Below are 16,592 nucleotides of genomic sequence, written 5' to 3'. Positions count from 1 at the left end.
AAATAGTCCTCTTTGTAGTTAGGGTTCTCACGGAGTAACTTGATGCTGATGGTCATACAGACTTCTGGCTTTCTGGCATATGGATAATATCAATGTCCCTATTACTAGAGACTTTACATCCTGCCTTGAGAGTTTTGAATTTCAGCAGCGCACTGATGTTGCCACTCATTCCAAAGAACATATCTTGGACTTATTTCTTATTGATAATTCCTCTGTCTCCCCTTCCCCACAGGTGTCATCCTTGACAGTACTTTATCCTTTCAGTCCCACATCAATAACATCTCCTGGTCTCCATATTTCCACCTGCGTAACGTTAATCGTATTCGCCCCCCTCACTCCCCACACCACTGCTATCCTTGTTCATAGCCTTGTCACTTCTCATCTGGATTATTGCAATTCCCTTTTCTTGGGTCTTTCTCGCAAATCTCTTTATAAGCTTCAACTGGTCCAGAATTCAGCTGCCCTCCCGCATCATTACTAGAACCCTCTCTATTCACCATATCACTCCCGTCCTGCAGCAGCTTCATTGGCTTCCAGTTCAGTTCCGCATTCAATTCAAAATTCTCCTACTAACTTTTAAGGCTCTCCACAACCTCACCCCTCCATATCTGTCTGACCTCCTCCATGTTGCCATTCCCTCCCGTATCGTTAGATCCTCTTCCTCCATCCACTTGACTGTCCCTTCGTCCATCTTTCCACCAAGGGGAGCACAGCATTCAGTTGCTCTGGAACTCACCACCACCTGAGCTTAGAAATATTGAATCATTTTTACTTTTCAAATCTAAACTTAAAACTCATTTGTTTAAGACGGCTTTTTCTCTTTGATTATAATTGCTCTGTCTGATTTTAATTTTTGTTTTTTAGTTTTGTTTATAATGTGTGTTTTATCTATTGTTCGGTGTCCTTGAGTGTTTAGAAAGGTGCCTATGAATAAATAAAATGTATTATTATTAATTTTAATATAAAAAGGAAAAATGATTGGATTCAAGAGACCACATGTGGTTTTCAGTTTGCCTTTCCTTCATAAGCTCCCTAATTTCATTTGTCATCCACTTTTTCTTCTTCTCTTTCCTCTTTTTTGGTGTCACTTCATTGGACACGTCCATCTCTGTCTTTTTAAACTTACCAGCTTGATATGTTCTACACTGTCAGAACTTCAGATCTGTTCTTCAGTGCCACAATGTATTTCATCTTTATGTCCAGATCTTTCAAACAAGCCGGGTCTAATCTGGTATTACCCTTAAGGTTCTTCAGTCATTTTAGCTTAACCCACAGCTTGCTTGTCATTGGAACATGGCCACTCTCAAGATCTGATCCTGGGTATGCCGTGGACTGTTGAATGACATTTCTGAAATATTTGCTGGTGGTGAGTTAGCCCATTTGATTGTAGGGCTGATCATCTGGGCTTCTCCAAGTCCACAACCTTCTTATGTGCTGTTTGAGCCTTTCTTACTGTCAGGTCACTTGTATTGAACTTCTCACCTCTCTCATTCCTGGTTCCCAATCCAAATGTACTAATGATATCACCATGTTATTGTTGCACCACTTTACTCATGCCTTACATCTGCAATGGTAGAGACTTATCTCCTTCCCACCACCTGAGGGAACTATAATATGAAATAAACTATAAAAGTACCTGCATGAAAATAGCATACTAAATGAAAATCAGCATGGGTTTATAAGAAGAAGAGTCTACCAGACCATCTATTAGAGTTATTTGAGTGGCCAACTAGAGTGGTAGACAAAGGCATAGCATACAACAGAATTGACTTTGATGTTTAAAAAGCCTTTGATTCCAAAGATTAATTTTAAAACTAGAAACCACTGACATAAAAAATGACTTGTAACCCTCTTATCAAGTGTCAAGTTGGTTAATTAGCCAGAGACAAAAGCTAAAAAGAAGAGGAGGAGGAGGAGGAGGAGAATAGTCCATGTAGGGTGATGTTATCATTGGAGTCCCTCTGGGGTCTGTCCTTAGGCCATCACTTTTTAATTTATATATATCACTGATTTTTAAGGTATGTGCCTGTAGATATTAACCTTTTGAAATTCACAGATGACACTGATAAACAAAAATACACTGCATGACATCTAGACAAAGAAACGTGAATTATAAATACAAGACAAATTTTCTGTTGGCAATAGTTTTTCAATTTTAGGCCTAATCAATGACCATTATAATGAGACTGTGTGATTAACCACATTGTAGTGAGACCACATCTGCAGTCCTATATCACTTCTGGTCACCAGAAAACAGCAGAGGCGCAAATGTGCAGAGAAGAGAAACCACAGGACTAAACCTCTTTAGTCTCAAGCAGAGGAGGCCACATAGGGTTCTATTAGAAAGATCTCAAAGGCTTCCATAAAGTTGATCTCGCCAGATTCTTTTGATTAAATGGTGAAGTAAGAATTGCAGTTAGGACTGAAGTCAAGAAGTACTTCAGTATGCAAAGAGCTTTGGAAATCTGGAACAAACTACCGAGGCATGGAGTTGAGGCAGACACTCTTAAGAAGTATCTGGATGAGACAGCGGGCAACAGCTGTCATTAAACCAAAGAAGCGTTGTGGACTGAATGTTCTGTTATGCATCTCATGTTCTTATGAACTGTTAAGAGCCAGCCTAGTGCCTCCTGATGGCCACTCAGGACAGGCGTTCTTCATGATTCGCTCCTCAATGGCACTGAATCGGCCTGCTGTTCCACTTTGTTGATTTACTTGTTTTCTGCTTTTCTCTCCCTGAATCGCTGATGACTGACCAGACAAACTAGACACTCTGTTCTGATCTGCTCTTCTGATTCTGTTTCTTGAATTCTTTGCAGCCTCACAGAGTGACACAAGTTAGTCGGATTTATGCAAAGAAATGGTTATTAATTTTAAAAGAGTAGCTAAAAGGATATTAAGGAATTGTTTAACTAGGAAATGAAGATCTTTTGGGTCAGGGGAGGAAACAGCAGATGAAAGGCAAGCAGGAGTCAGTAACTGAGAGGACGAAGACAACAAGCATTGAAATCAAAATCGAAATCCAATTCCGGGTCAAATGCCTTTTCCACATCTCACTACAAAATTTTCAAAAATCTCTTTTAAGGTCTCTTTGATCCCAACCTAAGATAACACTGAATACTTGGCACCAACTTTAATAAGGGTGACGTGATGATGTCACACACAGAGCCATGACTGGTCAGGCAGATACAACACTAAGCTATTGTTAACAAAAACTTGGCCATAACCTCAGAAAAACACAACAAGATAGTGATGGGAAGCAGTATTCAAAATGTAATTGTGATGACATTAACAAAGTAATAGTAAGAGTTAAAATGCCACATAGAAGGCACAAGCATCACAGAATAAATGTGGAGTAGTCAGTAATGAAAAGTGAGGACAAGGGGGTGAAGGAGTGTGGTCCTAGTGATTGGGCAGATTGGGATCCAGCCTTATTTACGGCGTCCTTATGTCATAAAGTCCATAATTTTCAGTAGCTGTTGCTACACCTGCTGCAGTGTGGAACACAACCTGTACGATCAGTCACCAAGCGCTCGCCACGACTCCTCCAAGTGATGACTGTCTCTGTCTGCATACACAATGCTACCACGGCTATAAGCCCGTTTATATTCTGGCACAGAAAGCTGCAGATGCGCTCGTGCACAGGGGATGCACACCCTCGTCTGTTTATAGTACAAGCGTTCAGTGCACGACACTGTGCAGATGCTGAATCCCGTTTTTACTTTCTTGTATATCAAGTATAGAGAAAGTATAGTAATCATGAAAAAATTCGACCTTGAGATTTTGATTAATCTTGACATTTTAGACCTCCCTGAGTCCAAAAATACAGTTTTTGGAATTATGTCTGTGTGTGTTTGGGTCTGTGTGTATGTGTGGAAACATGATAACTGAAAGACGATCGATGGATGAAATTTGGCGTGTTGTTGTTACACCAAAATTGTAGGTCAGTATTAACGTTTGGGTGAAATCCATCAATTGGAAGTGGTACTTTACCTGAACACATAATCGATTTTTTTTTTATTCATGCAGCTGTAGAGTCCGATTTATTCAACTTTTCTTTTATAATAATTATTCAATATTGTTGTGATGTGAGATTTTACATATAACTTGATGAATATTTTGTACTGTATATCTTTATTTGTAATTTAGACAAAGCAGTGTAATTTAGTGTCTCCCCCCCCCCCCCCCCCCCCCCCTTTAGGAATGGGTCTGTTTGAATTTTACGACAGGATTTGGGGGATGTGTGTTTTAAACCAGTTTGGCAAGTGTTTCTTTGCTAAAGTCATTTCTACCCCCGCAAATGGGCTAAGGTGTACTTTAACATATGGTTTGGGGGCAGGTGTTAAGTTGTTCTATTTCCCCCATTGGTCTGAAGTATGGCTGTTTGGTCAGAAGCCTTTAAGTACCATGATGTGCTATTGGCTCTCGGGATTGGACAGAACATCTATAAATGTATGTGTTTAACCTCAGTATCTCTCTCTTACCAACCAACATATGATGAAGAAGCATCTCTCTTGCTAACCTGATGACGAAGACCACACAATGAACAGCACAGCTCAGCAGCCATTTTGAACAGACATGTGGCTGAAAGCTGAGCACCAATGATGCCTTAACTAGAGACATTTAAGTAACTACAAGTCTGTGCCGCCTGAACTACATATCACCATTTAATCAGGTTGTATGGTTGCCAATATTCAAATGTACTTTGCATTTTGTTATTATTTATGAATATTATCAATAATACTAATACATTGTTTAAACTGTAACTTAACTTCTGCTTGTCTTTTACTATTTCTAATTGCCTAAGGTTATAGATATAGAAGGGAAGGTGGGGATAAGTTATATACAATAATACCTTATAAACAGTGGTAAGTCTGTGAGATTAGGCATTCTAAGGCTACATATTAATAATACAATAGGGGAAAGTAGAGCAATATATATATTACTCTACCAAGACAAAACAAATATATTATTAATTTGATTTGTTTTTTTGTTGATGGTTCTTTAATAGTACATAATATAAAAATATAATCATTGTCTTGCAGTTTACTCCTCAAATGTCCATCCCCATATCTGAGTACAGTAATCCCTCGCTATATCACGATTCGCCTTTTGCGGCTTCACTCCATCGCGGATTTTATATGTAAGCATATTTAAATATATATCGCGGATTTTTTTCTGGTTCGCGGATTTCTGCGGACAATGGATCTTTTAATTTCTGGTACATGCTTCCTCAGTTGGTTTGCCCAGTTGATTTCATAGGGACGCTATTGGCAGATGGCTGAGAGGCTACCCAGCTTACTTTTCTCTTTCTCTTGTGCTGACTTCCTCTGATCCTGACGTAGGGGGATTGAGCAGGGGGGCTGTTCGCACACCTAGACGATACGGACGCTCGTCTAAAAATGCTGAAAGATTATCTTCACGTTGCTATCTTTTGTGCAGCTGCTTCCTGAAACAACATGCTGCATGGTGCTTCGCATACTTAAAAGCTCGAAGGGCACGTATTGATTTTTGACATTGTTTTTCTCTGTCTCTCTCTATCTCTCTCTCTCTCTCTGCTCCTGATGGAGGGGGTGTGAGCTGCCGCCTTCAACAGCTTTGTACCGGCGGTGCTTCGCATACTTAAAAGCCAAACAGCCCTATTGATTTGTTTGCTTTCCTCTGTCTTTCTGACAGACTCTGCTCCTGACGCGCACTCCTTTGAAGAGGAAAATATGTTTGCATTCTTTTAATTGTGAGACGGAACTGTCATCTCTGTCTTGTCATGGAGCACAGTTTAAACTTTTGAAAAAGAGACAAATGTTTGTTTGCAGTGTTTGAATAACGTTCCTGTCTCTCTACAACTTCCTGTGTTTCTGCGCAAATCTGTGACCCAAGCATGACAATATAAAAATAACCATATAAACATATGGTTTCTACTTCGTGGATTTTCTTATTTTGTGGGTGGCTCTGGAACATAACCCCCGCAATGGAGGAGGGGTTACTGTATACGAGAAAGTCGAGGGGAGATCATGACGATTTTTATCTTTGCCTTTCCTTATCGATCTCACAGATATTTCCATTTCTGTCTTTTCAAACTTTCATCTTTACTCAGGTTCTGGAAGATTTCTTATCATGAATTTGTGCTCATTTGGCTATCTCTGTATAGTTTTAATTTTAGATTTTAGAGGTGCAATGTATCTCACAACTGTTTCTTGAATGAGTCTGTGTTTTCTTCTACAATCAATGTGCTCAGACACACACAGGGCCACACAGTTACAAAATTCCGGAGGCTGCTGACAAAATTTACGTCACTCACACCCTAGTGGACCCTTATCGGGATGTGAACATTAAAACATTAGAACAATCTAGACGAGAACAGGCCATTCAACCCAACAAAGTTCGCCAATACTATTCACTTAACTCTTCTAAAATAGAATCAAGTTCAGTTTTGAAAGTCCCTAAAGTCTTACTGTCTACCACACTACTTGGTCGCTTATTCCAAGTGTCTATTGTTCTTTGTGTGAAGAAAAACTTCCTAATGGTTGTGTGAATTTACCCTTAACAAGTTTCCAACTGTGTTCCCGTGTTCTTGATGAACTCATTTTAAAATAAAAGTCTCGATCCACTGGACTAATTCTCTTCATGATTTTAAATTTCATGATTTCCGCTGTAGCCCTGGAATCAGCCTAGTCGCTGTTCTCTGGACCTTTTCTAGTGCTGTTATGTCCTTTTTGTAGGTCACCCATCACTGGCTACATTTATCCCTCCTTCTTTTATTTGAGGACCAGAGATCCACATGTTCCACTAGTAATAATATTCAACTGGCACAGCATAGGAGACACAGACAACAGTAAAATAAAATAAAATAAAATGACCAACATGAAAAAAGAAATGCAATTCCATGCTTTGACTGCATTGCTAAGGATTTAATTCAAAGTATAATTGTCTTTCAGCTAAACTTTTCTTAAAACTTGTATTAAAACTCCACAAATATTATTCTCCATTGTTCACTGCCATCTAGGACTTTGACTGATTTCACTCTTCACATTTGCTCCCAGCATGCTAATAAAATCTCACCATAATTGGTGTCTGATGCCAGACATTGATTGGATGGTGATATTGCACTCTTGGTATATGTAGAGTTAGATAATGTAAAGTGGAATTATGGGTACATGTTTAAAGACAACGATTATACTTTGGTTTCAATGAGTTTTGTGATTATATTATCATTTTATGTAAGTGTCCTAAATTGAATTTTAATGTTTAAAGAACTATGTGGTAAGATCCTGTTCATGTTCTCACCATCACTGTAACTTACAGTCATATGAAAGAGTTTGGGAACCCCTCTTAATTCTTTGGATTTTTGTTTCTCATTGGCTGAGCTTTCAAAATAGCAACTTCCTTTTAATATATGACATGCCTTATGGACACAGTAGGATTTCAGCAGTGACATTAAGTTTATTGGATTAACAGAAAATATGCAATATGCATCATAACAAAATTAGACAGGTGCATAAATGTAGGCACCCCAACAGAGATATGACATCAATACTTAGTTGAGCCTCCTTTTGCAAATCTAACAGCCTCTACACGCTGTCCTCCTATAGCCTTTGATGAGTGTCTGGATTCTGGATGGAGGTATTTCTGACCATTCTTCCATATAAAATCTCTCCAGTTCAGTTCAATTTGATGGACAGCCTCCTTCATATCATCCCATAGATTTTCGATGATATTCAAGTCAGGGGACTATGACAGCCAGTCCAGAACATTGTACTTCTCCCTCTGCATGAATGCCTTTGTAGATTTCGAACTGTGTTTTGGGTCATTGTCTTATCCAACCCCTGCGTAACTTCAACTTTGTGACTGATGCTTGAACATTATCCTGAAGAATTTGTTGATATTCAGCTGAATTCATCCAACCCTCAACTTTAACAAGGGCCCTAGTCCCTGAACTAGCCACACAGCCCCACAGCATGATGGAACCTCCACCAAATTTGACAGAAGGTAGCAGGTGTTTTTCTTGGAATGCAGTGTTCTTCTTCCGCCATGCAAAGTGCTTTTTCTTATGACCAAATAACTCCATTTTTAGACTCACTACTTCAGTTTAGTACACCCTGACTAGAGCTGCTGATTAGCTGTACAGACTGCATCTCTGTTGTTGGTCATTAGCACTAAAACATAAGTAACATGATAGTTAGAATTGGATACTAACCCTCACCTATTCTGTTTCTCTCCTTGGTACTCAAATGTGGCACTTGGTGCCACGGCCCACCTGCCAAGTTGTTTTGCCTGCCTAAGGTAAAGTCATCTCTGATGGAGGATCGCAGGAATCGTCAGAAAGAGGGGTCCTGTCATCGGATTGGCTGGCCCAGTGCTGACTCAGCTGTGGAATGGCCCAATAGGGGAGGCAGATTGATGGATGAGGTCTCCAGGACTCTAAACAAATCCAAATCATATTATGTGATATCCTCTACTGTTATATTCTGCTCCGTATTTGTGAAATTTTTATTGTTATACTGTATTGAGGATTTGTTCTGTTCTGTGTATTGTATTGTATTGGCCCCCTTCTTTTTGACACCCACTGCACGCCCAACCTACCTGGAAAGGGGTCTCTTTTTGAACTGCCTTTCCTGAAGTTTCTTCCATTTTTTCCTACAAGGGTTTTTTTGGGAGTTTTTTCTTGTCTTCTTAGAGAGTCAAGGCTGGGGGGCTGTCAAGAGGCAGGGCCTGTTAAAGCCCATTGCGGCACTTCTTGTGTGATTTTGGGCTATACAAAAACTACAGAAAAACAACAACTGTCACCACAACATTTGTTTTAAATTTATCCACAATAAACAATAGCTTGATAGATAGATAGATAGATAGATAGATAGATAGATAGATAGATAGATAGATAGATAGATAGATAGATAGATAGATAGATAGATAGATAGATAGATAGATAGATAGATAGATAGATAGATAGATAGATAGATAGATAGATAGATACTTTATTAATCCCAAGGGGAAATTCACAAAAAAATTCACCACCAACAACCCAATGACATCACATGGAAGTGAAGTGCTAACAACAGAAAGCCATAAAATTGGGGCACCGATGGAAAATAAAAAGGTGGCATGCCAAAACAATACTGGACAAAAAATATCGAAAATAAAAAAAATCATCAAAATAACAAAAATAAAAATAGGACTGTGTTTATGTAACTCAAAACCATAAAATGTAAAAATAAGTTAACAAGAGATTAGGGCTAAATTAAATGTCAAGAACTCATAACCGCTAAGCACCTCACTTGATCTCTGCCATACAGACTGTCCGAGAGGACCAGCCTCCTTACCACTACTTGAATGTGGACACAGCGGCAGCCCACCACTGACCACACCCCAGGACTAAGCCACACGTCATCAGTTTGGTGTCTTCAGTTAACTTAATAAGCACATCACTAGGATGTAAGAGAAAACCAGGAGCACCCAGAAAAGAACAACAAAGACAGAGAGAGATCAGTCAGACTCCACACAAACACAGGACATGGCTTGGACTCTACTATCAGGCAGAAGTGCTGAGTAATTCTGAATGATTAATTTTTAGGATGTGAAACACCTCTGAAAACTGCTCATACTCATATTAAACTCCCCTGTGCTTATTCTTGTCTCACCAGGACCAGACTTCCTGAAGGAGATGCAGGTCAGTGTCCAGTCACCTTCTGTTGGTCCTCACATCAAAGGTAACCAGTCCTCATGTCTCTGGTTAGCATCTTCTCCACTCGTGTGCTCCTCAGTTTTCTCACTTGTTGTCATTTTGACTTTCAGACCTCCATGAGATGCACAGAGCCACTGTGTCTGAATCTACAATAGCTCTGAAGGATCATGCGTCTTCTGCCGTTCCTTACAGCACAGCTGGGTACACTGAGTTGATGGTCATTAAACAGAACACAAGGACACTTAATGACACTGAACATGAACTTGTGAAGACTGGGAGGACTCATGAAGAACTCAAGAATAAGGAAACAAAAAAGAAATATGAGAGAATCTGGACTGAGCAGATTTTCAAAAGAAGACCTGGAAGTGAGACTTCCCCCCACATTGTACTGGTCAGTGGAGTGGCTGGAATTGGGAAGACCACCATGATCCAGAAGATCATGTTTGATTGGAGTGGAGGCACTCAGTACCAGAGGTTTGCATTTGTGTTCCTGTTTAAATTCAGAGAGCTTAACCTCCTAGACAATGAGATTGAGCCACATATGTCACTGACCAGGCTAATTGAAAGGCACTATAGACACCTGAGTGACTCAAGACTAACAGAAATCCTGCAGAAACCTGAATCTCTTCTTCTTATATTTGATGGACTGGATGAGTACAAACACAAACTGAACTTCACAGACAGTCAGCTCTGCTCAAACCCAGACGTTGAGGTGCCTGTCCACATCCTGGTCACCAGTCTGGTCAGTCGGACATTACTGAAGGGCTGCTCAGTCCTGATAACAAGCAGACCAACAGCCCTGAAAGCCATTGACATGGAAAGAGTCGATCGGTTTGTAGAGATCTTAGGGTTTCTCCCTGAACAAAGGCTGACATACTTTAAGAATTTCTTCAGTGACGCTGCTCTGGGTGTCAAGGCTTTTCAGTTTGTGGAGGAGATCGGCATCCTGTACTCCATGTGCTTCAACCCCTCATACTGCTGGATGATCTGCTCTGTGTTGAAGAGCCACTTCATGACCTCTGGAAAAAAGCAAGGAGCTGCCTCAAGAACTGTCACTGAGATCTTTGTGATGTTCCTTCACAACATCCTGACCAATTACAGAAAAGAAGCCAAGTACCAGAGAAAGATTCTGGTCAGACTGGGAAAAATGGCCTATAATGGGATAGACAAAAATATTTTTGTGTTTTATAAGAATTTTGAGATGTCCACTTTCGGTCTTCAGCCAGTCGTGTCCTCTTCATTCCTCTCTGGGTTTCTGAACAGTCAAAGCACTCCAGATCACTCTATGTACACCTTCTATCAGGTCACCCTGCAGGAGTTCATGGCTGCCTGCTCCTTCTACTTTGATCCATCAGGAGATGTGGAGGAGCTGCTGAAAAACCTCAACTTATGTAAAGATGGCCGATTTGAGATTTTCACTCGATTCCTGGCAGGACTGGCTTGGTGTCCTGTGTTTAAAACAGTGGAGGGAATTCTGGGGGAGTTTGAGGGGAAAACCACACAGCGGATACAGGAGTGGGTGAGGCAGAAAGCTAAACAGGCGCTACGAGGGGGAGATAAAAGTGAAGCTCTGCGAGTTTGTTACTGGCTCTGTGAGACTCAGAATAAGGAGTTAATTAGAGACGCCATTGGGAAGGATTTAAAGATGAATTTTAGACGGATGACTTTATCTTCTGTGGACTGTGCTGTGTTGGCTTCTGTCATCAGCTGCTGTGGAGAGCTTAAAGAACTTGACCTGTCGCAGACACCTCTGACCCCACAGTGCATCAGGAGGCTGGCAGGGGGGCTCAGCTGCTGCCATGTAGTCTGGTGAGTGATGCGACTTTGACGAGTTCAGATTGATCTGTGAAGGCACTTTATGTAAATTAGAGTCACTGGAGGGCACTGATCTCCACTGTCATAGGATCTTCTAATAACAGGAAGTGATGCCATGACATTACTTACATGTTAACTATGTCGTCTCATTCCTGCTGATCCTTTACAACACATTTGAGACATCCACACATTATGTTGTCATCTCCATTCCAGACGTTCAGTCATTAAAGCTCTATTGACAGATAATGAGCTGACGCCACTGGTGTAGATAAGCAGATTAAAACTAGAAAATGTGTACATGGTGTAACGTTCAGGTGTGTTTGAGAGCCGTGAAGACAATGGTCTGAGATCAGCAGGTTGGTTCTACAACCTTCTCAGACTATTTCAGGTTTTCAGGGGCCACAGGTTTCAGTGCCAGTCAGAGTAATGGTGTGCTGCAGTACCAGCATGTGGTGTTCCACGTGCAGACCACCACGTTTTTGGTGCTCATGATGCATCGTTTGTTGTTGATACGTTTGCTTCATTAGCTGTACTTTCTTTACCTTGCAGATTTAAATCATCTTAACAGTGCATTTTGTAGCAATTAGGTCATTCACTATACTTTCAAAAAGTGCTTGTTCCATGTTAACTCCTAACTCTGTTGGGTTTTAAACATTTTTAAAAAGTTGTGGTGTTTATACACTTTCTTTGAATACTTCCGCTTGTTATCACAAACAGTAAAATACACTTAGGAACTGCTAAATGAGGAGTATCAAATTGAAGAAATTGATATCTACAAGTGTTGTTTCTAAAACTACCACTAAATTTTTATTTTCTTTGCAGACATACAAAAGACATACAAATTAGCAGGAGTCGTACCAAAGGTACACACAAGGTCAAGTGTGAAAAATTGACATGTTGAGTAAAATCAAAGCTCTGAAGTACATTTAGAAAATCAGCCACTTGTAGAGAATTTACAGAGCCTACACGCAAGTTCAAATCACCAAGCAAAAGCACAGCAGGATACCAAGAACACAGAGAGATGTGAGCAACTCAGTGCGTTGTGCCAACAAGAATGGTGACTGTTTAGGAGGACGATACACAAGTAATATCCACAGAGGTCGTGCTCCAGACAGCAGTAATGCCAGATACGCAAATGATGAAACATTGTGAGCAGAAACTGGCTTGATTCTAAACTCAGAAGAACATCTAACTGCAACATCACCCCCACGGCCAGCAGTACTACTTTAAGATAACAATAGTGGGGTGGGACAACAACAACAACAACAACAACATTTATTTATATAGCACATTTTCATACAAAAAGTAGCTCAAAGTGCTTTACATAATGAAGAAACGAAAAATAAAAGACAAAATACAAAATTAAAATAAGACATTAGTTAACATAGAAAAGGAGTAAGGTCCGATGGCCAGGGTGGACAGAAAAAACAAAACAAAATCTCCAGAAAGCTGGAGAAAAAAAATAAAATCTGTAGGGGTTCCAGGCCACGAGACCACCCAGTCCCCCCTGAGCATTCTACCTAACATAAATGAAATAGTCCTCTTTGTAGTTAGGGTTCTCATGGAGTCACTTGATGCTGATGGTCATACAGACTTCTGGCTTTTAATCCATCCATCATTGTTGGAACATCATGGTGCTTTGGGTAGATGCGCCACCACCAAAAGGACACCGGAAAAGGAAACAGAAGAGAGAGTAGGGGTTAGTACAGACTTTGAATGAATAGTTATTATAATGAATTGGATATACAGAGTATCAGGATTTAAATTACAGTGAAGTTATGAGAAGGCCATGTTACAGTAATGTGTTTTCAGCAGTTTTTTAAAGTGCTCCACTGTATTAGCCTGGTGAATTCCTACTGGCAGGCTATTCCAGATTTTAGGTGCATAACACCACTTCTTTTAAGTTTTGCTCTTGGAATTCTAAGAAGACACTCAGTTGAGGATCTGAGGTTACGATTTGGAATATAAGGTGTCAGACATTTCGATATATAAGATGGGGCGAGATTATTTAAGGCTTTATAAACCACTAGCAAAATACCCGCGCTTCGCAGCGGAGAAGTAGTGTGTTAAAGAGGTTATGTAAACATATATATATACATAAACATATATACATATATATACATATCTACATATACACATATCTACATATACATATACAGTAATCCCTCACTATATCACGCTTCGCCTTTCGCGGCTTCACTCCATCGCGGATTTTATATGTAAGCATATTTAAATATATATCGCGGATTTTTTGCTGGTTCGCGGATTTCTGCGGACAATGGGTCTTTTAATTTCTGGTACATGCTTCCTCAGTTGGTTTGCCCAGTTGATTTCATACAAGGGACGCTATTGGCAGATGGCTGAGAAGCTACCCAACTTACTTTTCTCTCTCTCTCTCTTGCGCTGACTATCTGTGATCCTGACGTAGGGGGTGTGAGCAGGGGGGCTGTTCGCACACCTCGATGATACGGACGCTCGTCTAAAAATGCTGAAAGATTATCTTCACGTTGCTACCTTCTGTGCAGCTGCTTCCTGAAGCGACATGCTGCACGGTGCTTTGCATACTTAAAAGCTCGAAGGGCACGTATTGATTTTTGATTGAAAAACAAACTCTGTCTCTCTCTCTCTCTTTCTCTGCTCCTGACGGAGGGGGTGTGAGCTGCCGCCTTCAACAGCTTTGTGCCGCGGTGCTTCGCATACTTAAAAGCTAAACAGCCCTATTGATTTGTTTGCTTTCCTATCTCTTTCTGACAGGCTTTGCTCCTGACGCGCACTCCTTTGAAGAGGAAGATATGTTTGCATTCTTTTAATTGTGAGACGGAACTGTCATCTCTGTCTTGTCATGGAGCACAGTTTAAACTTTTGAAAAAGAGACAAATGTTTGTTTGCAGTGTTTGAATAACGTTCCTGTCTCTCTACAACCTCCTGTGTTTCTGCGCAAATCTGTGACCCAAGCATGACAATATAAAAATAACCATATAAACATATGGTTTCTACTTCGCGGATTTTCTTATTTCGCGGGTGGCTCTGGAACGCAACCCCCGCGATGGAGGAGGGATTACTGTATATACATATACACATCCACATATACATATATATATATATATACATATACAAATTTACATATCTACATATATATATATATATACATATAAATATAGACATACATATATACATACATACATACATTCACATATATATATATATATATATATATATATATATATATATATATATATATATATATATATATATATATATATACTGTATATATACATATCTACTTATTGGCTACTGTATTTAGGATATAGCGGGTTGGATAATGGATGGATGGACATTTGTATGCATAGCCCTATTTGCCCGTTTTCGTTTTTTTTTCTTTCTTCAGTAATATTTCAGCAAACCCGGAGCTTGTCAGTTCAAATCCTGGTACTGACACCACTGTGTGACCCTGAGGAAGTCACTTCACCTGCCTGTGCTGCAAAAATCAAAAGTAATGTAAGAAATTATACCTCAGATGTTGCAAGTTGCTGGAATAAAGGCATAAGTCAAATAGATAAATATGTATTATACACATAGGAACTATTCATTTATTTTCAGTTAAGTCATCTGTAGCAAACATTTATAAATGAGGGTTTCTCCTTTTTAGATAGTGCAAACTGTTTCTTCTTCATTGAGGTTTTCTCTTGGAGAGCTTTTTTCATTTCATTGAAAATTAAAGCAGCAGCTGCCAAATTATGTAGCTTTCTTATTAATTTTTCAACATTGTGTAAAATAACTTTATAAAGTAACATAAAAGGTTTAAATACTGGTTATCCTTTTACACTAAAATATTACTAAAGAGATACAAAAAAAGTAAAATGCATATGTTCTTTTTCTTTAAGGAGATTAAATATTACAGAAGAAAGAAAAAAAAACTAAAAGAGCCAAATGGGGCTATGCATACGAACTTAAAAGGTTTAAATAAAACAGAAATATACACTTTTATTTTTACTTGCTTAACTTGTGGAGGGTGTATCCTGTAGCAAAGGCCTAACTTTTCTCGTGAAAGCCCGTTTCAGTCAATAAGTCTTAAAAACAGGTGTAAAGATATTGACAATAAGCTACGCAAACCGACCAAGACATGGAATCGTTTAAATCAAGTATCATTACATCTTCCTTTCTTAAAGAGAAGTAAGGCAGTACTTATAAGCTTACATATATATATATATATATAGACATACATACATATATATGTATATCTATATCTATATATATCTATATCTATATATGTATATCTATATATATCAAAATCTATATATATATATATGTATATATATATATATATATATATATCTATATATATATATATATATTTATATATATATATATCTATATTAATAAAAGGCAAAGCCCTCACTGACTCACTGACTGACTGACTGACTGACTGACTGACTGACTGACTGACTGACTCACTCACTCACTCATCACTAATTCTCCAACTTCCCGTGTAGGTAGAAGTCTGAAATTTGGCAGGCTCATTCCTTACAGCTTACTTACAAAAGGTAGGCAGTTTTTATTTCGAAATTCTACGCGTAATGGTCATAACTGGAACCTGTTTGACTGACTCACTCATCACTAATTCTCCAACTTCCCGTGTAGGTAGAAGGCTGAAATTTGGCAGGCTCATTCCTTACAGCTTACTTACAAAAGTTAGGCAGGTTTCATTTCGAAATTCTACGTGTAATGGTCATAACTGGAACCTGTTTTTTGTCCATATACTCTAATGGAGGAGGCGGAGTCACGTATCGCATCATCACGTATTACGCCTCCTACGTAATCACGTGAACTGAAAACGAGGATGAGATTTACAGCACAAGTCAAACGCGGGAACAAAGGTAAATGACGTTAATTGTTGACTGTCTTTTAATACTGTGTACTTGTTGAGTGTCTTTTAATACTGTGTAAGCATACATATTAACACAAATGCAATTAAACATGTGCATTTACGGGGTGATTTCTCAGTCTTAAAAGCTCGCCTTTTATTAAAAAGGTAAATGCAAACTCTTTTCATTCTGAAGGGCACAAACCACGTTAGATTTCAGCCGTTAAACGTATA

At 39.2% G+C, this 16,592-nt stretch overlaps 2 protein-coding genes across 2 annotated transcripts in view; one reads left to right on the top strand and one right to left on the bottom strand.

Moving 5' to 3' along the window:
* Nucleotides 1–16,592, top strand: part of LOC114643526 (NACHT, LRR and PYD domains-containing protein 3-like) — a 2,412,635-nt gene that overhangs the window by 33,644 nt on the left and 2,362,399 nt on the right. Inside the window, exons 7-8 of the mRNA XM_051925773.1 lie at nt 9,639–9,704; nt 9,790–11,488. Coding sequence (XP_051781733.1) covers nt 9,639–9,704; nt 9,790–11,488 — 1,765 coding nt within the window. The remainder of the gene's footprint in view (nt 1–9,638; nt 9,705–9,789; nt 11,489–16,592) is intronic.
* Nucleotides 1–16,592, bottom strand: part of LOC114643530 (protein NLRC5-like) — a 1,801,805-nt gene that overhangs the window by 1,171,177 nt on the left and 614,036 nt on the right. The gene's annotated exons all lie outside the window — the stretch shown is intronic.

The sequence above is a fragment of the Erpetoichthys calabaricus genome, chromosome 4 (genome assembly GCF_900747795.2).
Source record: "Erpetoichthys calabaricus chromosome 4, fErpCal1.3, whole genome shotgun sequence".
In the NCBI taxonomy this organism is placed as follows: domain Eukaryota; kingdom Metazoa; phylum Chordata; class Cladistia; order Polypteriformes; family Polypteridae; genus Erpetoichthys; species Erpetoichthys calabaricus.
The sequence above is the reverse complement of the archived record's forward strand: the minus strand, read 5'-3'. Positions and strand labels throughout refer to the sequence as shown.